The sequence below is a fragment of the Crocodylus siamensis genome, chromosome 8 (genome assembly GCF_052110815.1).
Source record: "Crocodylus siamensis isolate JL-2025a chromosome 8, ASM5211081v1, whole genome shotgun sequence".
Lineage (NCBI taxonomy): Eukaryota > Metazoa > Chordata > Crocodylia > Crocodylidae > Crocodylus > Crocodylus siamensis.
In genome coordinates, this window is record NC_143402.1 from 1,205,548 (window position 1) to 1,232,873 (window position 27,326).

Consider the following 27,326-nt stretch of genomic DNA (forward strand, 5'->3'; position numbering starts at 1 on the left):
ATAAAACTGAAGAACATTCATCCTGAAATTCTGACCCCCAAGTCTATCAGAAATCCCCTCCCCTCCATTAAATTAAGGCCTGTACTAATCTTAATTAACTAAAGGTTCAGGAACAGAGGTTTCTATCTGCCTTCATAAACGGATGCAACAAAACAGGCTGGCAGGGCAGTTCTGGATTCGTGGTCATGTTCCTCCACCCAACACGTGGAAGCTCTGTACAGGTCTTTGCACTGCCAGGGATGGGGAAACTTGGTAACAAAATCACCCTCCACAGAGTTTCCCCTTTCCCACATATCAGATAAAATAAGTGCCTACCATCTAGCATTAACTCCTTGCCTTTTTAAAAATTATTTATAAAGGCATGGGGATGGAATCGATAGCAAAATCTTTGGGAACATGACTTCTGCAGGACCTCAGCTAATCTGGGGGGCAGCTGCTGGGCAGTGCAGAAGCACAGCATCATAATCCCCAACTATGGTTTCACCTGAAACAGTGCCCTTGCTCCTTTGGGGCAGGAAGAAACAGTAACCAGTCCAACAATCATCTAGCTACTCCAAGTACAAATCTTTGGAGTTTCTCACCTCTAAACGGGAAGGAAATTTCTCTTTTAATGAGTTTCCACTGGTGGAGGAGGTAAGAGAATCAACCTGGCCAATGTGAAAGCAGTACCAAGGACCAGAGCTGTTGTAGTACAGTTAAGAGATCACAAACTTCTTCTGGACAGCTCTATCTGCACATCAAAAGGTGCACTGAATCTCTCATTTTAATGTAGGGTTTTTCATAGGCAGGAAGACTCGCCATTTATACTGTAATATGCTATTAAACTAAAGGTTTCTGATACCAGTGATGCCTAGCTCTTATACAGAGCTTTTCAGCAGAAGCTCTCAAAGCCAAATGCAATGTTCAGCACCATTTTGAAGGCCAGAGAAGTACAATGATTTGGCAAAGCTTAGATGGCTGCTCAGAGAAAGAGGTAAATGTAAGACCCAGGTGTCCTGAGTCCTCTATTATAACCAGTTGACTCCCCAATGGTCAGAAATCTAAACTCCTACAATGCTGCTAAACCTTGCCTGCAGTCAGTATCAACAAGCATATTAGTCAGTCAAGTAATCTGTGTACCTGGGGGACGCCCAATTTTTTACAAGCATCCAAAAAGTTTTCAACATTTCTTCGGCACTTCGCCATGCTGAGTTTAGGCTGTAAAACAGGATGTTAGATGCTCACTTACTTCTTTAAGACAGGTTTTTGAAATTATGGTGCAAATTCTGTAACAGTTATTGGACCAGAAACTAAGGTACAATAGTAATTTCATAAAGCCTCTGTAGATAACATAGGCTTCTAAACAAATGACCTTTAAACCAGGACAGAGTACTTGTTTTATGGGTCTGGAAAGAACATGAAAAGTGATAATGTATATATACAACATAGTAGAGACCACTTACAACTATTTAGCATGGAATTCCAAGAGTGTCCTCACTTCAGACATGGCCCCCCACTACAGGAAGGACATGGACAAACTGGGCTGAGTCCAGCAAAGGGCAATGAAAATGGTTGCGGGGCTGGAGGACATGACTGGTGGAGAGAGGCTGAGGGAACTGTGCTGATTTAGTCTGGAGAAGAGAGACCGAGGGGGGATTTGATAGCAGCCTTCAAGTCCCTGCAGGGGGGGCTGCAAAGAGGATGGAGCTGGACTGTTCTCAGTGGGGGCAGATGATGAACAAGGAGCAATGGGTTCATGTTGCAGCAAGGGAAGTTCAGGTTGCATATTAGGAAAAAACTTTCTCGCGAGGGTGGTGAAGTTCTGGAACAGGTTACCCAGAGAGGTGGGGGAGTCTCCATCCTTGGGGGAGGTTTAAGACCCAGCTAGACAAAGCCTTGTCTGGGATGATGTAGTTGGGGCTGGTCCTGTTTTGAGCAGGGGGTTGGACTGGATGTGACCTGAGGTCCCTTCCACCCCAAATTTCCTATCACTCTATGACTATAAAGATATATTTGACCTACCACTGCTGGTGATGGTACATGAATGCTGGCAACAGAACGTGGCCTTATGTGATTGGCTAAATGGCAAAGAACCACACCATCCATCAATGCTGCTCCAATGTCGTCCGGCAACATCACTTTTAACCTTGATTCAAGATTCTATTGACAGAAAAAGAAAAAGAAAGAACAGAACAGAACAGAAAAACTGTTCTCACTATCAAAGCAATTTTAATTTAAACTAAGTTTAAGATTGCAATATTTTTATGCTAACACATTATAATTGATTGCAAGTATTCCATTTTCATACAATTAACTTGTTTTCCCTTAACTTTTAATGGTGTATCTTCAAGGACATGACACTTGGTCTTAGTCAAAAGGCCAAGAAGTACTAAGGGAAGAACTCAGCCAGCAGCCACAATAATGCTCCATACACAATTGTGGAGAGCCAAGACATCTAACTGGCAGATTTTAGCAAAGATCATAAAAAGATGAACTGAACACCCCATGGGAGTCCAGAACTTGCTGGTATAAATGTCAGGTTGCAAAGCTGGGTCAACTGCCTCTGCAGGGACAGACACAATGGGCATGAATCTTGCCCTTGTGAAAAGCAAGTGATTTATTTGCTTTGCAGAGGTCACCTCCAAAAATATGTACACGCAGATGATAGGAAATGACACAGGGATCTCTCCACATGCTGGAAGTTTGGGCAGTGGGGGATGTCACCCATGTGATAAGTAATAGTGTCCAACTAGGAGCTGGAGAAGTGAAAAATATAACTAAAACAGGTCATCAAAAATCCTAAACTTCTGTTGTACCTCATTGTTATTTAACAGCTGTTTAACCAAATGAATGCTGTTTTATAAAATTAACTTACAAATATGATTGGGAGAATAAAGCCAGGGAAACAGTGACATGTTGACCTAACATGCAGCTAGGTACACTCAGTGCCAACTTAGTGCCGCGTGCCGCAATTAGTTCTACCTTCCACCCACATTTGATGAGGCAAGTGTTCAAAGTCCAAGGTCAGGTACAAGCCAAACTGCCAGCCAGGAGGTACTGTACTAGGGGAGCCTTCTCTTGTAATGCACTGTTTGCCCTGCATTGCTTCTAAAGACCCAAACACGATGTGCAAACTGGCATGCTAGAGAGGCCTACTAACCATACACACGTTTTCTTTTGTGCCATTTCCTCCTTGAGAAGATTTGTCATATGCAAGCTCTTAGGGTGGAACTATGTTGCTGTGGGGATGGCTCTTGCACAGCCGTGATAATCTCTATCACAGAAAGGCTTCACAACAAAGGTTTTACTGGTAGGGAAGAGTAAAGGGAAGTTCTGGTCTCAAGACTGAACCTATATAGAAAATTATAGCACATACATTGCGAAGCTGTCTTATTTGTTCCCTTTCTTCCCTTAAATGCTCCATTTTCCTTCTCATTGTAAATCCAGGGTCCACTGCTCCGTAGTCCTGCCGCGATGTACGACTGAAAGCTGTGAAAAATTAGTATAGTTATTTTTCAGTATTTGGGGAAAAAAAGCCTTATGAGGAAGAGTCCATCAGTAATGACAAATAAGAGAAAAACTCTACTGAGATGTTAAGTCAGCTATGTTATATATCATAAGATGTATCACTATCACAAGGTGACTCCCCTAATATATCAGGTAAATGGGCTAGTAGTTCAGTCAAACTTGCAGAAAAAACTAAATTAGATAATTCTTCACACATGCACATTTGTGCCTAGAAACCATTCAGAGGGAGTTGATTTAGATGTGCAATTCTGCTTGGTACATATATTTTGAAATATTTTAATGTGTGGTAAATTAGGACAGTATGTTCAAAGTTTAATCCTTGCACAACCTCTCTCATTCAGTTCTTACTTTGGTTTTTTAGCAAGAAAGCTTCCAGTCACACTCAATAATAGACATTTTAAATTACTTGTTCAGAATGTCAAGGTTATGTTTTTTTACATTTATGGCATGCATACATTATATGAAAATAAAGTACACTCTTAACTCCCAAGTCTCTGGAACAATTTAAAGGAAAACCTTTTCAAAAGCTGGAATAATACCAATCATTTTATAATTACACCATGTTAGGAGAGAGTGTAAAGTCCAAAGAGATGTGAGTGACCTTCGCTGGGTATATTCTTGTACTGAGGATCCATAAGTTAGTAACAAGGAAAGATGCATTTTTTAAGTTTGCAAAAGATAAACATGAGCCCAAAGTGTGTAGAAGCAGAACAAGCTTTTCCTATTGAGTTTTTGAAAAGAAGCTCCCAGTTGAAATCTCCCTTTTTTTTGTTGATACTATGGTAGCATTCCCCAGTGACACTGCATATAGTTTATATACCACATGCAGTGCAGTATATGACTAAGTACAAAGTTAAGAAATGAAGTATTAACTAAAGGCATGCCCCCTTGCTTTCTAGGCTTCAGGGAAATTAGCACCTGTGCCAGCTGGCATTATCTAAAGCAATCGCCCTGCAAGGAGAGTGAGCAGCTGCCTGGAAAGCGAAAGGGGCACGAGATGTGCTGAGCCAGAGAACCACAGGCAGCTCCCTACTCTACACATCTATTCAAGGCAGAGCGAGTGGTCCTTGCCTCTCTGCAGTATTCCCAGGGACAAGTGTGCACTCTCATCCTCTGTCTGCACAGGATGGCTTACATCTGAGAAGAGAGATGAATGGGGTAGCAAATTACTTTGCAACTGAGGGCCCCTTCTGTGAGAAGCTTCTCCGAGCAGCTGGGCATGCCTCTCCCCATAGTGCTGTGTTAACCGTCCTGTGAGGACTTGCTCTCCCCTTCCACTTGTCCCAGTTCATGCATCTGTTGTCCTTCCCCTCCCTTACAGTGGGGAGAGCCAGCATCTGCTCTGCTATGCGGTACTAAACAACAGCAGCTTACCTGACCTAGGTTTGAGACCAAATGGACCATGAGAGTTACTGTCTGTCCTTTCATAATCCTGTTTAAAAAAAAAAAATGCGCTGTCATTTTTCCTCCAACGTTTGAGGGAATTAAAAAAATAAAAAAATTACATCTAAAACTTCTGTTCCCATCAAGACAACACTGACCATTTTCCATGTTCAGAGTACAAAACTTCCCTTTGCTTCAACGAAAGAACAGAGTTCTAGCATCTTTCTAGTAGTATCCTAGCCTTAAATCCTAGAGGGGTGCTATAATAAGGCAGTAATGTATGTTTGCTCGCCATCTGGCAAGGAGAGACAGTCTTCTCGAGGCAGAAAAGTGACACCAGTTTAACTGAAGTCTCTGTTTAAAGCAACTGAGAACTCTGTATGAACCTACTTCTAATTCTAAGTCAGCTGGAAATAACCGAAGTGTAACCACGTACGGATTGACATGGATTTAACTCAAATTATTTGAAAAAAAGTTCAGTTAATTCAGTGCCATATGCATGTATGCAGATTAAGCCACAGAAAAGAATCCCTTAAAGAGCACTGTTGAGTGGACGGACCTATTCCATTACATCTGAAAAAAACAAAAGAAACAGGTATTCGAAAAACCATTCAAGGGAGCAGTCTTTCCTGCCCAAGCGCAGAGGGGCTGGACCCGATGATCTTGTAAGGTCCCTCTCAGCCCCTAACATCTATGCATCTATGAACTGATGTGTATATGTCTTGCTACCAAAGCTCACAGTCCAAACGTGTCTCACCCCAGTTCTGAACAAAACCCACTCAGCAGTTTCAGGGATAACAATCCAGATTATCATGAAGAATAAGTAGTGGTAGCTTGCAGGCAGGCAGCCACTACTTCTGCCTCCCCCTCTGCAGTGTCAGCGCAGGCCAAGGTGTGGCACTTCCAGCAGGGGAAGCAGGCCCAGGAGTGACTACCCTTTTATTTCTTTATAAGACAAAGGGTATTTTCAAGTGTGGGACATGGCCCTCTGCCATCCCTAGAGCCAGAGGAGGAAAACTTCAAGTCCTCCATTAGCAGGGTGGTGAGGAACACTCTCAGCCGTGTCAACGCTTTCCTGACTCCCCACTCCACGATACCTAGCTGATAGTAGATTTATGAGTTTCTGTTCTTCTCAGCAGAGGTTTGCAATGTGAGCAGCAGCAAGGGAAACATCACAGCCAGGCCACATGCATTTTCCTTCTTAAAAATCAACCAGGAAGCCAGGCTAAGGCATACATCAGGCAACCAGCCACGTGGGAGATGAAACTCTGACTCAGAAAAAGACCTGGCAACACTGGATCGTGTACAGATGGACACCGTTTTAAATCACAACTGGTGTTTACAATTCTCTAAACACTGGGCCACCTGGACGCTGTCCTGTTTCAGCCCGGCAACTTTGCTTTCTCTCAGCCGGAATAAGTGAGGCAAAAAACCAACCGTTTCTTTCTTGTACAACAATTAATCAAAAAGATCCAGTGATCTTTCTTTTATACAACTGATTCCTTTTTATATCTGACTTTTAAATGAAGGTACATGCATATAGGTTTCAAATCTCTTTAAAGGAAAGCCCACTGAGTACATTTTCTGATTTGTCTGAGAGCCACCTATTTTTGTATGGTGAAAACAAATTAGTGCACACAGAAAATGTTCCCTGAAAGAAAAAAAAACAAACCAAAAAACACAAACTTGTACCTCAGATGATACAGGAGACTGTGGAGACACATTAGTATTATCACTGTCTTGCTAAAAAGAAATCAGAGATGAAATTATAAAAATAAAATTATGATTTAAATAGGTAAAATATGAAGTTATGACAATGACTACATGCATGCATAACACAGGTAACATTTCTCTTAAATATGGTGGAGTCCAGTAGCAATTAACAACATGCCAGTCAATCACATATTGCATATTTTTAGCAACAATACTTTGACAAAAGTGTTCTTCTTTCTGTAAAGTATTCAATTTGAATTCTTCCTAAGAAAAATACAGGTCTATATTACTTATTTTAATATATTCACATTTAACATTTCATAATTAAATTATTTCACTTTAAATGATAAATCCATCCCTCTTTAATCTCTTGCACTTTTAATTGTAAAAGTATTTAAATCACAAAGCCCCTACTTATCTACAAATAAATATTATTTAAACTTGTATAACACTGGAGCTAATCGCTATCTATTTTGTTTAAAGAAGATACAGGATTTAAATCAAGCTGTATTACTGGATTGTAGTTTTTTGTGGACAACAGAAAAATTATTGCTTCTACTAATTCTCTCACCCCCTGAAAAGCTGAGCAACTGTCGAAATGATAACTGCTATAGTAATCAAAAACAGTGCTTCAAAATGTTTTATATTGTTGAAGGTAAAGTCATTATTACAGTTTAGCAGTAGTCTCACTGTAAATGTTTGCAACAAGAAACCGAGTGGAAGAGAAGAGACAAAAAATGAAGACAGGAAAAAAGATGTTTAAAATTAATGTTAACTCTTAGCTTTTACATTGCAGACTTGCAAATGCATTTGGGAAATGCATTTGGGATGAGCATTATGGCATGCAGACAGCCACTGTACAACAGTATAATGAGGGAGGCACAAAGAAATCGCCCTTCCTTAGAACAACCATGTCATCTACTTTACTCAGGTGCCTGTGCGCAGTGTCTCTGGTAGGTGGTATTTTATATATATCTATATATCTCCTGTGTTCTAGGTAGGCTGCAAGCTCTTTGGGGCAAGGACAGCCATCCTGTGGCGTTTACACCCTGCTCATCAACCTGTTCCCGGGCTGTGTCTGGGCTTGCTTAGTGGTACTACAATGCAAACAAATAATGTCTTGGTTGAAGTATTTTATACCACTGTCGTGTCTCACCTCATCATTTTCATTTCCACTTGAACTCTTTCTGGAAGACTTGTACTGCAAAACATAAAACATTTTTTTTTTTTTATTATTTGTAGAAAATACACAGGTTTTACATGTCCCAAAAGTAATGCATGCCAGTGGGACTGCTAGTTAAATGATTGACCATCATCCTGCAAATGTTTTTAAATGGTGCAAGACTTGGGACAGGGACAAGGGCTTCTGCATTCAAGTCCTGACTACTGCTGGCTCCCTTGGGGTACCACTTTTACTCAGGTAACACTGCTAAGGCCAACCAACTTATTGTTAAAATGACTGAAAGACATGAAGCCTTATGGCAATACACAGAATGTTTTTCAAATGTTAGTGAGAAACATTTTTACATTTATGATTGCATTGTGTGTATTTTAGAAAATATTTCTGCAGAATCTGGTCTCAGATTTTGACGCCAGTGTAGCTATTCCACCACACTATATCAAACAACTACTACAGCGGCATCCATTAGAAAGGAACTTAAAATATATGTACAATTACATGTGGAAAGCAATATTAAAACATTACTAATACTGCAAAGTCAGGCACTTTGCAGAATTAAGGCCATCTGTACAGCTTTAATTCAGCTCTCTTGTGCATCTCCTTCATAATAATTCAGTCTTTAATTACCTAATCAAGTATTATTTTCTCCACAGAATCCTTCATTTATTTATATAATCCTTACATATTTATTGCATGCTATTCAAATGCTGCTCTGAAAACAGAATTATTATTTTCCTTCTTGGCTTTTCCTATATTACTCATCACCACAGTGCCTGAATGTTCATAAGCATCAGTGAAATTATTTCCACAACACCTGTGTGAGATGAAGGGCTATTTTATCTTCGCTTTACAGCTAGGAACTGAAGTACAAGGAGTTTAAGGTCACAAGATCTGTTAATTCTGGGTGCTCAAGTTGAGATGCCTTGTACCAACCTGTCTCTATCTTGGTCCTGTCTCTGGTTCATCCCAGCTTCTCGTCCCATTTTCTGTTGCTGACACGTAGGAGAGATTGATACCCACCTTGGACATGTGGATTGCACCCATTATATGCACAAAATCACCCTCCAGAGATACACAGACATCTCTCTATTCCTATAATGAGGGCACTTACATGCTCAGTGGGGGTAACAAGCACTCGCACATCTTAGTCAGGTAACGCTAGTCTCAAGCCACACTTTGATTGTCCACAAGCAAAACAGAGTTCTGCCACAGCCTCTATTCCTCAGGCCTTTTGCCCCAGTCCCTGTTTCTGTGCTTAACCAGTTTATTCCCAGAATCTCTGCCTCGGTCTCCCTCACTTACAATACTCCTTGTCTAGTGACAACCCTGGCTTCCCACCCCATGTCTCTCCTTTATCAGCACTTTGGCCTCCAGTCACCCCATTACCTGTCCATACTCCCCACTGCAATCTCTTTGCTTTGGACTAAATTATGCACAATACCCTCTTCATTCTAAAATGCAATTAACTTCAAACTTGCCTAACATTTTGGAACGGCCACCTTTCCAGATAAAAGTATGATGGTTAAATTTCCTGAAGCCCTTTTCATAGTTCTGAACATCCTAATTCTCAATCCAGTCAGAAGCACAACACTTTCAATATCTCCAAAAGATGGACAAAGCTAACATCTGCTTTTGCAAAATGTAGACACTGACATCTTGTGATCACTGATACACATTGCAAACAAAATGAAGCAGTAATAGAAAATGTCTCAAATGCAAGTGTTCAGCTAGATGTTAATAGATCAATTATGAAAATGTTTGCTGTTAACATGCTGTATCGGGTAAGGCAGAGTGACACCTTATAGACTAATTAATGCAGAGAGGCATAAGCTTTCATAAGCAACAGGTTATTTCATCAGATACTATGACTTCAGGCTAACACGGCTAAGTACCTCTCTGCTGCATCACGATATAGTAACTGCTTTAAGATGTATTATACATTTTCTTTAGACTTTGTAAAAACATCGCACTGAGCATAAAGACTATTTTCGCACATGTCTTGGGACTCTAAGTTTGGGGAAGGAGAAAGGAAAGAACCAATTAATGTTCAGGAGAATTGGGGGTTAGACTTGATCCAAGGTCTTCAGCACACAGCCTGAGAAGGATTACTTCAGAGAGACAATATTTTCCAGTGCACTGTATTGTCACAACACCCTGAAAACATATGTATTCACCTGACCAGACTGAACTAAATGGAGATTATAGCTCATTGCAAGTTTAGGAAAGATGCTAGGCTGCTTTTTTCTTCTTTTTGCAAAAAATCCACTACACTCCCAACTCTAAATAGCCCCTAAAAGGATAGAGGCGCAGATTAAAGATTCTTGTTCAAGAGTAATTCAAATATTGTTATTTTGTACGGTTAAAGGACACCCAAAGACATACTTGCTCTTATAAAATGCAGAAGGTAAATTTAATGTACCTGCTTGTATCATACAGCCGCATGTTTCAAAATGAATGTACACATTTATATCTGTTGTTTGCCACTAGCAGTGCTTGGATGTTTCAATAACGCCCATTGTGAGCACCCACTGTTGCGCATGCTGCAAACGAGCTGCGACCTTCTGAAAAATGAGAATCAGCACTGCTAATCAACATGTCTCTGTACTCCTAGTGACTGAAGTGCATAGACATCTTTTGAGAAATGGTGTATAGTTTAGTGATACATTAAGCTGAATTTTCTTCATTTTTTGTACCAGAAAAATGATCTCATTTTGATAATAAAGCTAGAGTTCCAAAGTGAAAAAGGCACCAAACAAAAAAGTATTTCTGATACCTTGAAATATTCCTTTCTAAGTTGTTTGCTCTTCCTCCTCTCTTCAGTCTGCCAAATAACTGGTTGAGTTTCTGGCCAATGCTGCTCATCTGTCTCATCCTTCTGATTTTCTAGAGGCTGTTTTGTTTTTTTTAAAATAAAAAAAATACACGGTAGGCAAGTATTAGAACTGGAATGAATTGTTATGAGTTAAAATTATGTGATGATAATAAAGTTGAACAGAAAAGCATGTTTTATTGAAAGCAGTAGTTTTTCCTGGGCTAGCCTGGTAGAATTACTTCATCACACCTCAAATACAGGTAACCTTTCTGGACAGCATTTCTTGTGTTTCAAAATTTTACAATAAATTCTACATGAGGAATTGGAAAAACAGAACAAGTTTATCTTTTTAAAAAGTTCATATCTTTCCCAGTCATTCAGGCTGCACCCGGCTTTCACAAATGAGCCATGTGCCATTGCCTACAATTACTATTGTGAACATTAGTATGAGGCCTAACTAGCCTTTCACGTGCTTTTGATGGCAGTTTCCATATGGATAAATTGGGATGTGCATAAATTTTACATATCAGGGCTACTGCCCACAACTATTCTTTAAAAGCACTCTCTTGTAATCCTTAGTGGCAATGATGTGTTCATTAGATACCGCTAGAAAACTTCTATCTTTGCAACATACAAATTAATATGAGGAAACAAAGGAAATGATCAAAGTTTTGGTCATAAGAGATCAGTGAATGGAAGTAATTAAGAAGCACTGCCCTATTCTAGTAGGGGATGACTACACAGGCATGTTACTGTAAAGTAAGCTAGGGGTGAGCCTGCGGCACATCGACTACCCCAACTGTACCTGCTCCTGTGCAAGTTCTTACCCCAAAGTTAAAGGAAGGTAGCTTCCCTCTCCATGAGAGTGGGATAAACTACCTCACATTGCTATTATTATTATTAAGATTTATAGCCCACCCTATCAGGAGGGCTCAGAATGGCTTCCGATGAATGACAACACCCTGGAGATAAGAAACAGCCATCTCTCCAAACGACACCTCAAAACTAGGAAATTTCCCCCACCCCACTTTGCTATGACCCTTAAGAGCAAACCTTCAGCCAAACCCAACTGTGCTTTGCAATCCCATTCACATCAAACAGAGGTATAAAGTGACTTCTTTCCACCCTGTCTTACTCCTGTCCCATAGCCAGGGGGGATACCACCCCCTGCTCCCTATACGGGGCAAAAGCATGCACATACGTGATGAGTGGGGAGAGCTGCCATGCTCTGACCTGACTTTGCAGGCATAGCCATACCACAAAAGCTAAAGGATGGTGGTTCAAAAGGAATAATTTAACTACAAGGAATGCAAAGTAATCTACTGGCATTTCTAAACCTTGCTTCTTATTAGCACACCTGGACACCATAACAATGATCATAAAACAATTGAGGAATCAACATCTAAAAATCAAACACTCGAAATTTGGTCTTCCAAGTTTCACACACTTTTGATGTGTAATGGAACCACTTCTCAATTAGGCGCACACAGCAACGACTGGAGCTCTACAAGATTAAGACTTTGTTAAACCTGAGGAAAACAACAATCTGGCAAGTCTGAGACAAGGAAATAACAGATAGAGACAGAAAAACACACAGCCCATGTCTTAGCAGCATTACCAAGTTCTTAAAGACAGCATGAATAATATCTGAAGATACAAGGATACAGAACAAATGGGGGTGCTACATATAGAGGGAACTTAGCTTTCACCTGCAAACTGTTTGTGTGTACACATTATGAAAGAAATCTGAGGAAGTGATTCATCTATGCACAGGTTACTGCTGAAATGGTGATCAAGCATTAAAAAATATGATATAGTTGTATATGTACCTACTTACCTGCCAGCTATATGGAGACAACGGAGAGTTTGCTTCATCTGCTGAGACACTTAAAAACAAGAGCCCATATAAGTATGTATGATCTTGGTTTTATTAGCTGCTGTGTTATGACTTTTTACAAATGTTAACAGCAAGACTGCCAAAATATTTTACAGAGGTGTTAGCTGGGCAGTTTTGTGCTTTGGGTAGCAGCAGCAGCTGAGATGTTTGCACCCCATTCACTCCCCCCAGCCCAGTTACGTTCCTACTGTTTTACGTGAATACAGAAGTTTTTCGTGCAAGGGGATAGGTTACAGTTGGGCACAGTGTTAAAAATATATAAATTCCCAGCAACACTGTACTGATCTACTGTTCACCACAATTTAAAAACTGGTACTCCAAAAACAAATTCCACGATTTTTCTATTAGAATGTTACATTACATTTTTGCATCCAGATCTATTTCATCCTCTTCTGCGTGTTTCCCATTCTCCACCAGTTTATTTTCAACACAGATTCAAACAGATCCTTAAAATACTTCCTATGAAATTTAGTCGCTGCCCTTCTCCAAAAAGCAGAGGCACATTGTGTTTCAAGTTACCAACAGAGCAGTCTGTTCTGATTTTACATGGGATGCCCTGTGTACAGTCAGTTTACGGTGCGTGTAGAACCTCTACACAATCAATAGGGAACAGAACGATATTAGAAGAGAGGGAAAGTAAACTGATAAATCTTAAAAATAAACAGAGGACTAGAGGGCAATACCCCAAACTCCTTGTATTATTCAATATCACAAAATAAATTTACAGTTGGTGTTTCTCTCTATTCTTTGAGAAAAATCTTCCTTAAAGGTCATATTTCAACGTTCTCATGGGCACAAAACTCATTTCTTCCATACTGCTTACCAGCAGCTTTTCTTGCTGACAGTCTGGGGAACTAAGAAGGAAACTCCAGAGCCAAAAGCAGATTCCCATCTGGAGCTGCAGAGTTTAGCTTGGCAGTTCTGAAACATGAGAGACCCCACGCTCTGTGGATTGGGGCCTGGCAGAGACCCCACACTCCCTGATGGCCAGAGTTACATCCACAGTAAACTATACCGTGGGGACAGCCAGGCAGGGACAAGCTGCAACTGCTGCTCCTATAAGAAGTTCTGTCACTCTCTGCTCCAAATTTTCACCCCCCCTTGTTTGTTTTATACACCTGACATGTCTTAGGTCTTTCTCTATGCTCGGACACGGAGCACTCTGGGAATTAACTGCAAACCACACCACTTTACTATTCGCTCCCCTTTTCAGATGATTTGTATGTCAAACACTGTACAGCTTGCTGGGCGGCCCCCACTGCTAACCTACGTCCATCGCAAAAAAAGAGAAGTCTTACCCTCCGTTTCATATCTTTTCATTAGTTTTCAATCCAGGAAAGGTCTCTCACTGATCCTTTCCACTTGGAGGCATAGTGGTTGCCTTGCCCCACTTTACAGAGGGGGTACCTCATTGCTATTTGCAAGGACTCTCCTTCAGCTGGCATTGCAAAGGTCAGATGTCAGCACCAGGTGGGTTGGAAGGAAAACTGGTTTAGGGTCTCTGAAGGGACCAGTGGCTTAGAGGCTCACTGGTTCTGTCTTGCTGCAAGAAGAAACTGGAGGAGGATTGTGGCTGCCTTGCTCTTCACGCCTTCTTGCAGGTTTACGAGGAGGCAGGAGGTGCAGGCACCATTGGGAAAATCCGACTTCCTGAGCGTGAGCTGCAAGTGCATCTGCAGTAGGTTTAGAATTTGCCAACGGTGCAGATTTTATACTAAATGTAAGGCTGAAACACAGTTAGATGCACCTTCACATCAGGATTTGAACTTTTTAACCATACTTTTCTAAAGGACCTCAACTTTCGCACTGGCTTATCTGAACACCTTCCGACTTTGCCTAAAAGTAAGTAGCCAACCCATGTAGGAGATATGTGTGTGTGAGTGTACAAATACAGACAGACAGACACACACATGTGATTTCACTCTTATCTATGACAGTGAGCCACAAGATGGCACTAGTAACCTTAAAAAAAAATTCAAAAACCCATTTTTATAAAATCTTGGTCATGTCAGAGTGATGTTGTAGCCATAATGGCCCAGGAATCATGTGAGGCAAGGAATTCTTAGGATGATGTCTTTTATTGGACCAACTGCATTGTTGAGATAGAGTTAGACAAGCTTTCCAATGCAAGACATTCTTCTTCAGGTCTGAGGGAATAAAAGAAGGATGTCTTGCATTGGAAAGCTTGTCTAACTCTATCTCATCTGTACAGTTGGTCCAATAAAAGACACCACCATAAGAAATCTTTTTTCTCATATAAAATCTTGGAAAGCTCACATATATGTTAGAGAAAAAAATACCAAAGTATACTTATAATGCCTAATGTTACTTGATATGGGATCTCAATAACATTTTAAACACAGATTGGTGGAATTACCCACTGAACTCTTAGCATAAATTCAGGGAAGTTGACAGGAGTGGCAGATGTTCAGCACATTTGCAAAACAAGATCACTAGAATTTAATACTAAGGAGCTCAACATTGCAAAAGTAAAAGGAGCCAGTCAAGGAAATACAAAGGCGTTTAAAACTAAATAATATACTTACAGGTGATACAATGGTCAGACTGAAGTTCAACTAGAAAACACACAATCTGCATCCCGTTTTCTTTTTGAACCTTAGAGGATCATAGAAAAAAAATGGATAGAAGGGACCTTGAGAAGTCATTGAGTTCCTCCTGCTGCAGAAGCAGAATCAACTACACCAAAGCCGTTTGTGATGGATGTTTGTCCGACCTGCTCTTAAACCTCCCAGAATGAAGATTCCCCATTCTCCATGTGAAATCTATCTGTAGATGGAACGAGGGGCATATGTGCATGACACTTTAAAACGGGGTAAATGCTTTGGCACCACTTTAATGGTGTTGGTGTTTGCATGCGTCGGCAGCGTATCATGCATAATTCCAGCCGCTGTAGCAAATTCAGCAGTGTAATGCGCCTTAAATGACTTGAGGTACAGCTGCAGAGCGAAGCACCGGGCTCTGTGCAGCTCAGGGGCTCTGCAGGAAGCCTATGCAGGCAGCCCGGCAGCACCCTGGGAAGGCAGGCTCTGCCCAAGAAAAGCGGTGAGCCTGATCTTTTTTTTTCCTTGGAGCCTGCCAGCCTGCCTGAGCTGCGTGGGGGCCCGGTGCTTCCCCCTACGGCTGTGGTGTCCCTGGGACTGCCAGAGCTGGGTGCTGTCGGGGTGAAAGGGGGGGCTGCTTCCGAGGAGGGATGCACCAGTTTAAAAACCCACCACTTAAATCTGGGGCCCCTGTTTAGTCTACACATGCCCTATTCTACTGCTTAATGGTTCTTACAGTTAGAAGTTTCCCCCTCTAAAGCATAACCTAAATGTTCCTTGGTGCAATTTAAGCCCATTACTTTTTGTCCCATCTCCAGTGAACATGGAGAACAATTTATAAAGCTTCACCTGTGCAGGAATTAGACTAGATAACCCAGAAGTTCCTTCCATCTTCACAATTCTCTTTCTTTGTAGTAACCTTTTATATATTTCAAGACTCTTCTCCCTTTCAGTCTTGTCTCTCTATACCCAACAAACCCAATACTCACGTCTTCTGGATCTCTGATTCTTTTCTTTTTTTATTCCTCTCTTGTGACTCTCTCCAAATCACCCAGATCCTTCCTGAAGGTTGCTGTCTGAAACTGGGGCAGACACTGCTGAAGCCCTACCAGTGATGAACGTTTACTTCACATGCACGTGTAGTACTTTGCCCTTCTTCCTACTGAATTTCATCCCATTTCAGATGATTCCTCTTGTCAACTCATTTTGAATTCTAATTCTGTCTTCTAACACACTTGCAACTCCTCCTAGCTTGATAACATCTGTAAACTTAACAAGTGCACTCTCTATTCCATCATCCAAGCCTTTTGATGAAAATACTGAATGGTAACAGATCCAAGACAGACCCTTACAGAACCCCTCAAAATATTCTTCCAGTTTTAGTAAAAGCCACCAAATACTTTTTAACTACACTTTTCTGACCACTGTTGCACCCATACAATGAGAAATACAAACCAAGTCAAAAGTCTTAACACTATTAACTTTATTCATTTCTATGTGGAACGCAAGACTAATCGCACAGTTTCAATTTACTTTGCTAGTACTGATATGCTCTGACAGTATTCAAAGCCCAACTATTTACTAACTTTGGGTGCTTGTCTTAAGAATGCTGGGGAATACTTTTCAGACCTGCAAGCAATGGACACGCCTCGATTATTAACATGGAGTTATCATACCTGGATCCTCTGGAAATCAGTCTAGGCGTCTTAAATTGGTCACCCTAAGTAAGAGGAAAGGTTTGAAAATTCCTTGCCTGGTGTTAGCTTGCTCAGCTGTTCTGCACAGACATCAGCTAACAGTGCAGGAAGAAATGGAACAAGGTCAGAAGAGTCAAAATTTAGAAGGACACAGATTCTAGCATTTTTTTTTTTTTTTTTTTGGTATTTTCATCTCACAGATAGAGATGTTGGGCAAAGCTGGTACAGGAACATAGATAATCCCGGGGGGGGGTGTTAAGAACAGAGGGATCATCTGAGTCTGAGTCCAGCCCCCTGATTTCACAGGCCATAATGCTGTATCACTGCTTCCGTAAACTAATCAAGCACCATATTAAAAGTAGCTACGAATGTTCCCATTTCTCATCTAGCTCAGGCAGTGGAGTTCAGGATCCTCTCACAAGACAGGCTCCATTCAGGCAGACCTTCTCTGAATCTGTTTCACGTGAATTCACACAACTGTCCAAAATTTTACACAATATCCAGATGAGGTCTTAATATGGCTTTATATGACCCAAACACTTCCCAACCCTTTTGGAAACATTTCCCAATACATCTGAGGGCTGAACTGTTTCCCACAGCTGGTGCACACTGGCAGCTCATGCTCGCTCTGTGAACAATTAGTGCAAACAGGCCTTTCTCCTCCTCAGTCACTTCCAGCTGCCGAGCACCAGGCTTAGGGCAGTAACTCTTATTACTCCCTAAGTGCCTAGCCTTGTCTTCTGTATTATTGAGTTTTATTCCATTTCTATTACTCTCAGACCTCAAAGCAATCCTATCCTTCCTTTATGATATTCCAGTTTTCCTCTATATTGATGATGTCTTTTAACTTTGTGCCACCAGCAAATTTCATCAGCATGATTCTACTTTTTGTGCAATGGTCATTAATGAAGACACGAAATAAAACTGATCCTGGAGGGACTCTACTAGTAACTTCCCTTCCCATATGAAACTTCTCTCTTCAACACCATCTGTTATCATCTCCCTTTAGCCAGTCCATAATCCCCTTGCCTATTTGTACTAATACCCATCTTGTCCAACTTAATTTACAATTTCTCAAGTGGCACCACTTCAGATGCTTTTCTGGTCCTCTATACTGATGACCTCTATCGCATTCCCTTTGTTTACAAAAGCAGTTATCAGTCAAAAGAAAGACAGGTTAGTTTGGCAAATTCAAGTTGTATTTTATCTCACTTTCCATTTACTTCATATCCTTATTTTTTCCCATCAAAATCAGCTCTAAAGCCTTCCATACTACTGAGGTCACAGATCTGCAGTGCTCAGATCATAAGTGCTTTTTCCATCCCTACTATAGGTACAACATTTGCTACTGTCCAATAATATGGTACCACGGGGAAACCTCATTATTTGAAAAATTATAGCTATAAAGAGCTAAATGAGAAAAAATGAAAGAGGCACTGATTTCAGTATTTTAGAAACTTGTTTTCATAGTCTTCTGACATATAATATGCTCATTTCTCATAACACGTGTAGCTAGTACATGCAGTACCTTCCAGCTCTTGGATAATAGATATTGCTAAAATGCTACAATACCAATACTGTACTTAGGGAAAAGAAGAAATAAGCAATGTCCTTCAAATACTGGATCTTATGTGATGCTGGTGTGCAAAGCTGTAATATATTTACATTACCATGCTCCCTTCTGCTGCAGAAGAAAGGAGGCTAATTACAGTTGCAAGGGCCATGCGTCATGAGAAGAAGGGGCTGAGCATGCACCATATGACTCCCTGCATCTTCTCACACTGCTGTAAATACCACTTGCTTGAAAGTTTGCAGGCGATGAAGGGGCAGGTTAGGCAGCATTAGAAAACATGCGCTTCCCCTTAAGAGCCTAGGGGGCAACTGTTCCAACATCTGGCAGCGCATGTTACTGCGTGGTCAATTATGACGGAAAGAAACACAGAAAGTGGTCCTCATCACAAAGGTTCTGCCACTCTAGACAGGCTTACAAACATGAACTCTTACCCTCACGGGACATGGCCGGCGTATACCCAGACTATCAGCCGTATGACCAGAGCACATGGAACGATATAAAGGTTATAGATGAGGATACCAAGGATATCAGGTACTCCACAAAGGAGAAAAAAGATTCATGGGCTGTGGCTACTAACCGTTCTTTCTTGCTTTTGAACCACTGAGTGCTGCTCAGCAGTGAGCCATAGGATTTCACTTCTCGCCACGTGACCTAACTGAATACAGCACCTGAATCTATTAGCTTTCTTCCAGGCTGCAGAAGCAAAATCAGGATTATTCTAGGAAAACAAAATGCAAATTGGGAAACTCCCCACTGAGGGCTAGTATAGTGTACAGTCATCTTACTTTGAGGATATTTGTATTGGAAAGCCTAAAAAGGAAGAATAGGAAGGCAGTAACCACAGACAGAGAAAACTCCTTAAGAATTTACTTTGGGGTCATACAATGATAATGTGTCTTTTGTAAAAGACAACATACATCTTCCTGCTTAGAGCCATGCCCCTGCCAGAAACATCACAGGCAGTTTAAAAACTACTGAACAACACATATACACGACACATATTTCCCCAGAAAATCAAAGCAGAAAGAGAAAGCACTGCAAAGCAGTTACACATGGAGAAAATGTTCCTTGTGCATATATTTCTTTTCTGCATTTCCATTTGTTACAGCAAATATTTAAACAGGCAACAGAATCTGCTCAGGTTGTTTCTTGCTTGAAGTGAATCCTATAATTAGCATCAGAAACGGTTGCTCTGGAGGGCTGCAATTCATCTCAGACATGGGACTGTGGCTTTACCGGTTCTAAACTTTTTGGTTAACAAATTCTTCTCTTTGACATTGAAAGGAAGTAAGTTTGTATCTGCCAAGCTTCCTTCTTACAAATATCACATCTGTTCCTCACCTACTTAACACTGGTTCAAAACAACAGACCAAGTGATAAAAAGATGCCAGTCGCCCTTGGACAAGGGACTTTCTCATTAAACTTGGTCCTGATGGTAGTCAGAAATCGTGAATGCTATCTCCCACTGCTTTGATGACTGAACTTGGAGGAGTTAAGCATTACTTTCAAGACATATCACTGCTTCCTCACATATACTGTAAGTTTTTTGAGACAAAGCTGTCTTGCTGTGTGCATTACACACAAGCACCAGCACACCTGTCAGCTCATTGAATAGCAGCGCTGTACCACCCAGCAGGAAAGGATGCTTACTGACACAAGGGGTAAAATCACTGTAAAATACATGGGAAAGGAAAAATGCCTGAATGTCCCAGAAGCTTTGAAGCTGAGGAAGACGCAAGACTACAACTTTTCCAGGTGAAAGGATAGTAAATAGACTGAACATCAGACTTGGCATGAATTGTGCAGGTTCACTATGCTACGAGGTTATGACAGCGAGATGCATACCTGTGTTGTCAGTACATGAAAAACCATTTGTGGCACAATGGCAGAAGTCCTCATGAAAGTGCCAGATCAACCAGACAGGTTACAACAGTGATCTGAATGGATTTTTTGTATGACCACAGCGCCTACGAAGCCTAGCCATGAACCAGGATCCTTTATTCTAGGCACTGCAAAGAAAACGTAAAAGCATAAAAGGAGCCATACCAGGCTGGACCACAGACCCCTCTAGCTCGGTATCCTGCATCTCACAGGGGCAGAGAGTGGACACTAAGGGGAAGAGTATTTATGCAGGACCCATCCAGCCTCATCTGCCCCCTGTCCCTTGCAGGATCCAGTACCCAGAGGCCAGGGAATTTCTAAGTTGGAGGTTGTGTTTAATATTCCCCAATGGACTGATCCTGCATGAATGCTCTTTGGTTAAATTATTGCTTTTTACAACAGGTGTGTTAAACCTATGGTCTGTGAGCCAGATCCAGCCTGTAGGTCAGTGAACTAGCCCCAGCCCATGCACTGCATGTGATGTGCAGGATGGACCCAGCGCCATGCATGCTGAAGGCAGCACAGGGGGATGGAAAGTCAAGGATGCCACATGCTCCACGAGCACTCCACAGGGGTCAGTCCTGGTCCAGCCCTCAGGCCGGCTCAGGAGCGCTCATCTGGCCCACAGGGCCACTTGAGTTTGACACCCTTGCTCTACAACATCTTGTAGACATAAGTGACTTCCATGAGTGAACTGCACACTTCCTTTTGTCTGCTGCTGCCTGGTAATGTGATTGCATGTCCCCTAGTTCAACTACTGTGGGATATTCAGTAGTAAAGCCTTGTTTACTTTCATGCCATTCAGCATTTTATAGACCACCTGTGTCCAACCATGTAGCCCTGTGGGCTGGATGAGTGACCTGAGGATGGTCTGGGAGGGGTCGGTCTGTAGGTGTGATCCAGGATGCTGGCTCGACCCCACATGCCCTCTGGCCCAACCCCACACACCCAGATCTGGCTGTGCCGGCCTGGCCTCGTGTGCCCAGATCCAGGCACATGCTGGCACGATTTGGCACACCGAAGCCATGTGATCTGACCTGCGGGGCTCCCCATGGGTCCAGAAATTTGGCAGTAGGGAAACAGCAATTAACGCCACCACTGCTCTCCCACTGCCAAATTTTCAAACCCCTGAGGAGCTCCACAGGCTGATGACATGACTCCAGAGGGCAGATCTGGCCCGTGGCCTGAATACCCTTGTTATAGACCTCTCTCACCAGTCATCCCCATCAATCGCCGTTTCTCTAAAATGAAAAGACTTAGCCTATTTCTCCTTGCACAGAAGCCTCCCCATGCCTAGTCATCTCTGCTGCCCTTCTCTGTGCCTCTTCTATCTCTGCTACATCCCTTTTGAAAGGGGTGGACTAGAATGATAAAGAACAAAGAATAACAAGACTATCACAAAAAGATTACATCTTATCACAAAAAGATTACATCCTATCTAGACAAGAGACAGCACACGGAGACCAGACAGGGAAGTGGGGGAAAACATAAAAAAAGACAATGCTGACTGTCATGATGAACCAGCAGCCCAACTATTTTCAAGTGCTTTGCAGGAGTTGGGAAAAGAAAGTTTTAATGAGGGTTTTGAAGGAGTACGATGAGATAGTGTTGTGGATGCCTACAGAAAGTTTCTCTAGTATGAGAGGCAGCATGGAGAAGGAACATGCTTGAGTATTTAACAAGTGGGCTAAAAAGGCTGCCAACAGCTGACACAGAAATCTGTGAGCAGCCAGCAAAGAAAAGTTTGTTGGCTAATGCTGATGAGGCAGCTGTAGTATACCAAGGTTTCTAAGTACTGAACTGCTTTCTGTTCCTTGTGTATAGTATTCTCTCTCATCTGCTTTCTCTTTCTCACCTTTTAGACAGCTAAAATTGCTTTTCATCCATTAGCCTCTACTTGTCTCCCGTACAAACAGAACCTGAGTTAGTGGCGCAGCATGATGCAGCATGCATCCCTGGCATGAATGCTGCATTAAAAGTGTTACTCATTGTTAACACCCCCTTCTCATAACACCACTTTATGCTAAATCCAACCATTTTGCTACAGGAAGGATTTGACATTGTTCACTGGCAAAATGTTAAAAGAGTTTTTCTACCCCCCCACATTTCTGAGGAAGATGACTTGGATTCCTCAATGCTTCTTTTTAGAGTTGGCAAATGTTTGGTATTAGCTGCAACAACTTTCATTAAAAACTCGAGTAAGCAGAGTTAAGGATATCCCTGAAAAAGTGATCATATAAAACAGTTCACTTTCAGTTTACTGTTAAACATTTCAGTGCCCAAATAACCTGGAAACACGGTGTTTACAGCATAGAACAGCTGACAACTTTTTAAAAGTACTAACAGTTTAAATACAGGAGCTCCTCGACAAACACAAAAACTAATTATTTCTTACCTTCTACTCAAGAAATGTTCAAAGTGAGACATTTCACACCTACTGCCGTGTTAAACGTCATACAGAAGTTAAACATCATACAGATAAGAGTCTAGCCTACCTGTACCTCCAGGATTATAAGGGCAAATTAAATTCAGAGGATCAGAGAATGCTTCATCTGGATGATGGCAAAAGCTAAACAATACTAACATCTCTCCAACACCACCAAAACACATTTCTTAACTGACAGAGCAAAAAAAGTGCCTGAGGCATCCTGAAAATGTTTAGAATAGTTTATAAAGGTGTTGTTATTTTTCTGTTCCTCTGTTGATGTTTAGAAAGTCCTCTTCAGCAGGAGAAATGGTGATATAAACTGACTGTACACACACAGCGTGTTTAGCACACAAAATAAAAATGAAGCAGCAAGCTACTTGATCACTCATTCCTATTACTTAGTGTCTCCAGTAACTATACTAGCTACTGGTAACTTGAGTAGACAAATAAGACTATAATTTTCTTAATACCTTTTTTCAGATTCCACGGTCTGCTGCTTTGGCCTGTTTCTCGTGCTTACTGAGGTTGAATGATTAAGGAGCCTGGGTGGGGGGGAAAGTATATATTTATCTAAACAGCACTCTTTTTAAAAACCTTTCCAGTGTACAGAGCACACTAACAAAACACTTCCTGCAAAATAAACATTCGAAACATGTCAGGACATATGTCACACGCAGGCTGAATGCATTTCTCTCAAGGGAACTCAGCAAAACCCAATCCTGCTCTCACTGAAGTCAGTAGCAAAGTTCCTAACTCTCATGGTACCTCAGTCTTGTAAACACTGCGTATCCTTTTCATTAAAGCTCTTTAGAAACAAGGTGCCCCAGCTGATTTTTACCCCAGTGGACACCACCACAATTGTTCTCCATGGATGGAAGCCAGGCTGCTTTCAACACAGAAGCTCAGCCTCGTGCATCACAAGTGGCAGAGAGAGGAAACAGTAGGACACAGTGCAGTGAATAAGACAGGGACAAAAAACATGCGGGAAGGAAGACTGCAGAAGTGGTTAGGTGGATATGGAGGAAGACAGTGGAGGGCAAGGAAAATGCAGAACTTAGGACGCTGGGCAAGAGAAATGGTAAGGTGGGAGTGAGGTGTTGGGCAGGAGGTTTTAAGGCGTAAAAACTAGAGAACTAGGAAGAAGTAAGAAGAGCAATCAGAAGGTAAAATGGGGATGAATAAGATGGGGATGAGTTGAGGCTGGACTCTGTTATCTTCTGAGGTCCCTTCCAGCCCTAATGTCTATGAAAGATGGTAACTGCCTTCTCCTAAAACCTAGAGAGTCCAGTCCAAACTAGTTAATGGTCTGCATTTGCGCGTGCATTTCTAACTTGAAACAATCACCCAAAGAACTGGCAGGACATGCGGGGTCCTTTTAAAGATTTGAAAAACAGAAGGGAAATCAACAAGGGCAATTTGTAATCGTAAAATCTTTAAGCAAGTCAAGATATTTAGGGGGCAGACTTACAACTTTTGAATTCTTTGGGGCTAACAATTTTGCACCGCTAGATGCCATTAACGTCAATGTGTGCAGGATTAAGCCCAGAGTGCAGGGTTTTTTAAGATACAAAATGGGACTGTAAAATCGTCCTTCTAAAACTGCCTTTATTAGTCATCAATTCGAGTAATGTATTAAATACTTCCACTGTGACCCATCCTGAACTGTTAGAGCAGCATTAAGCTAAGCAGTCTCAGCAGTGGGCTAAGTCTTCTAGATGCTGCATGTTTATGTAATTACGTAAATCTTATTTAACTAAATGGATCATGCAGGGTCAAACCTGTGAAATAAACAAACGATCTGCATCATGCAGTGCATACTCCCTATAGTTTATCATCAAGGATCCAATTTTTCAGGTCTTCTAACAGCATCAGACAAAAACAGCTATATATAAAGCTGCAATGTTTGCATTATATGACATAATAACTATGGAAAAACAAGAAAAACTCCCATTGAAGTAAACGTATTAACTTTAAACCTTAATGTTAAGGAAGCAGGCACTGCACAGGGGTAGTGATCCCTGCAAGGTGTCCAAGGTGTTTGATGGGCCTCACCAATGGCACAAGAGATGCAGAGGAATTTGAAAATCAAAGGAGAGATGGACTCAAGTCACATTTCCTATCTTCACAGATGGCTCTTCCCTTTGCATACCAGTACTGACTTTCTTTACTCCCATGTGGCTTTCCCTGTCTCTTCACTCCTTGGTTCCCATACTGGAACCAAGAAATCCACCAAACCAGACTCAATTTCAAGCTAGTATTTCCAAAAAGTACTGCTTAAAGCCATTCAAAAACAAGTCTTCTCGTGAAATACTGTTCTTTCATACATAGAGATGAAGGCATTTGGAGAGGAGGGGTCAAACATTCCTGAGCTATACTAGAATAACATTTTTTTTGCAAAGAACAAGATGTGAGGTTTGAGAATTGTAGTTTGGCGAGTCACTGGTGGAGCTGAGGGAAGAATTTAAGCTAATAAACTTCCTAAACTCCAGTTTTGGAAGGGCATCTAATGTTTTGAAATGCATACTCTCTCCTTGGGGATAATACTGGATAATCATTTACCTTGAGATCTATTTTTAGTCATTAGGGATCTTATGCCAATTCCTCCAGTCACTTTATTTTATTTTGAATAAGCAAATTTCAGTTAATGTTGCTTTTGTTCAACACATTATCATCTTCTGAATTTTAAAGCTCCACAAACACTGGATACCTTGATGCACGTCCTGCCGCCCTTGTCCTCTGGAACAGCTTTTCACTGAATGAAGTTCTATAGCTTAATGGTCTCCGTCTGTATTCACATTTCATGTACATCAAACCCAAAGGTGGAAGAAGGAAGCAGGAGAGGTTGATGGGAGAGGATAGGGAAGTCATTAGTACAGCAAGGAGAAAGGAGAGAGTGGACAGACTGCATAGGATTAAAAGTAAACATGCCAAATGATCAGTTATTGTTAATAAGAACTTACTTCTGCGTGCATACATTTTAGAGAATTTCATGTGATCAGATCAAAGCTATACATTGAAAGTATTTACATATTTTCAGATTCAAAACCAGAAATATTTCTACTGTAAACATCTAAAGATTATTTATTGCTGTCACAAGAAGGAATTATAAATTGACAAAATCACAAGCAAAATTAAGGCTAACTTATCGCTTACTAAATGCTACTGACCAAGGAGTGCTGAATTTGTCGCTATATGTTTAGAAGTAAATGTTCTTCTTGCAAGTTCCAAAGGCATCAGAGGAAAACTTTAACAAATAATAAATAGGAATATGCAAGGACAGAGCCACCTGAGGCAAAAGACAGAACTAAGAACTAAATTACCGTATACGGTACAGTAATGGTTATGTTTAACATGTGCAGCTTAATTTAAATACTGAGGTAGTGAATGACTATGTAATTGGGAAATTTATTAAATGTTTTTCAATCTGTCATATTTACTCAAATTCAAGACAAGCCCTCCTCCTCCCCCCCAAATAGAGGAGGAAAGCCCCTCATTTTGGATTCAAGTACAAGGTTGCGAGGCAAACCCCAACTCAGGCTCTGGGCTGCAGCCGCTGCCCCCCACCCGTCTGCTGCTGCTTACCCTCAATGGTGGCAGCAGGTAAATATATATGATGTTTGTCATCAATTTAAAAAAAACAAACTATTATTAGACAAGTGGCAGCACACTGCAAACAATGCACACTACAACTTCCAAATACTGCCTTTACATGTCTGTATTTCATATCAGAGAAAGGATTTCAGAGATTTGCCTTTTCTTGGCAACATCTTTGCCAGCCTGCCTCTTAGCAAGGACGGCTCTTCCTTAGATGCTAATCTCCTTACTTTAAATCTCTACTACAATAAAACAGCAATGATATACTTAATTACGTTTCTTTTACTACACTTAATTATGTTCCTATCTTCATTATTTTTCCCATCCCAATGGACATGTCCACATTTTAAATACAATACATGAAACTACAAGTAATTACTGCTATAGAATCACTCCGAACAATTCACACAGAACTCAGATGAGGACGGAGCACTGGCACGGTCCTGAAGACAATTTTCCAGCTGCAGTAGCAGGGTATAATGATCTCTTACTGTTTATCTTTCCCCACTGCCTTTTAAGAAAAACTGCAGCAGAGCATCCGCAGCAATGTGGAAACTCAGGACTAATGAAAATGGCATTCAGTGGACTGTGGGATGTGTCATCATCTTGTTACATGGATTGTGATTGCTCAGCAGCAGAGGTCCCTTCCTGCTCATCGCCATTCACCGTCAGTACTGTGCTCCTCTTCCCTGCTCTTCTCCTAACTATGACCATGATCCCCAGACACCTTCTGGCAAATGACTCTTCTCCTCATCTTCTCCCAAATAGCCCACTAAGAGCAGGGCCTTTGTCAGCCCTTTGCCCCGTCTCACATAAACACCCTGTGTGCTTTCTTCCATGTTATGCACAGAATACCACCCCTGAAATAATCCTCAAGGCCATTTTCCAGTCCTGGCTCAAATCTCTCCTCAAGAACCCATTTCATTGCAATGCTCAAGGGAAAATGCCAATTGATGAGGAGAGATAAGAAGTCAGGAAGAACTTGTGATACCTCGGTGGAGGAGAGATAAGAAGTCAGGATGAAATTAATGATACCTAGCTTGTTTGCACACATATTCTGTCATGAGAAAGAAGCATGCTTGAACATGCCATGATCTTTC

The 27,326-nt window shown here is 41.3% G+C and overlaps 1 protein-coding gene across 3 annotated transcripts in view; it reads right to left on the bottom strand.

Annotated features, from left to right (window-relative positions):
• The window catches only part of LRCH2 (leucine rich repeats and calponin homology domain containing 2), a 78,376-nt gene that overhangs the window by 9,482 nt on the left and 41,568 nt on the right, over positions 1-27,326 (bottom strand). The window contains exons 12-21 of one of the 3 annotated variants that reach the window (XM_090061512.1): positions 25,340-25,417; positions 23,103-23,174; positions 12,433-12,481; positions 10,557-10,673; positions 7,760-7,804; positions 6,583-6,633; positions 4,882-4,939; positions 3,356-3,468; positions 2,002-2,139; positions 1,120-1,197 (exon numbers count right to left, since the gene is read on the bottom strand). In XM_090061512.1, the coding sequence (XP_089917638.1) occupies positions 1,120-1,197; positions 2,002-2,139; positions 3,356-3,468; positions 4,882-4,939; positions 6,583-6,633; positions 7,760-7,804; positions 10,557-10,673; positions 12,433-12,481; positions 23,103-23,174; positions 25,340-25,417 (799 nt within the window). The remainder of the gene's footprint in view (positions 1-1,119; positions 1,198-2,001; positions 2,140-3,355; positions 3,469-4,881; positions 4,940-6,582; positions 6,634-7,759; positions 7,805-10,556; positions 10,674-12,432; positions 12,482-23,102; positions 23,175-25,339; positions 25,418-27,326) is intronic. The other 2 variants (XM_090061510.1, XM_090061511.1) reach the window with 2 other exon arrangements.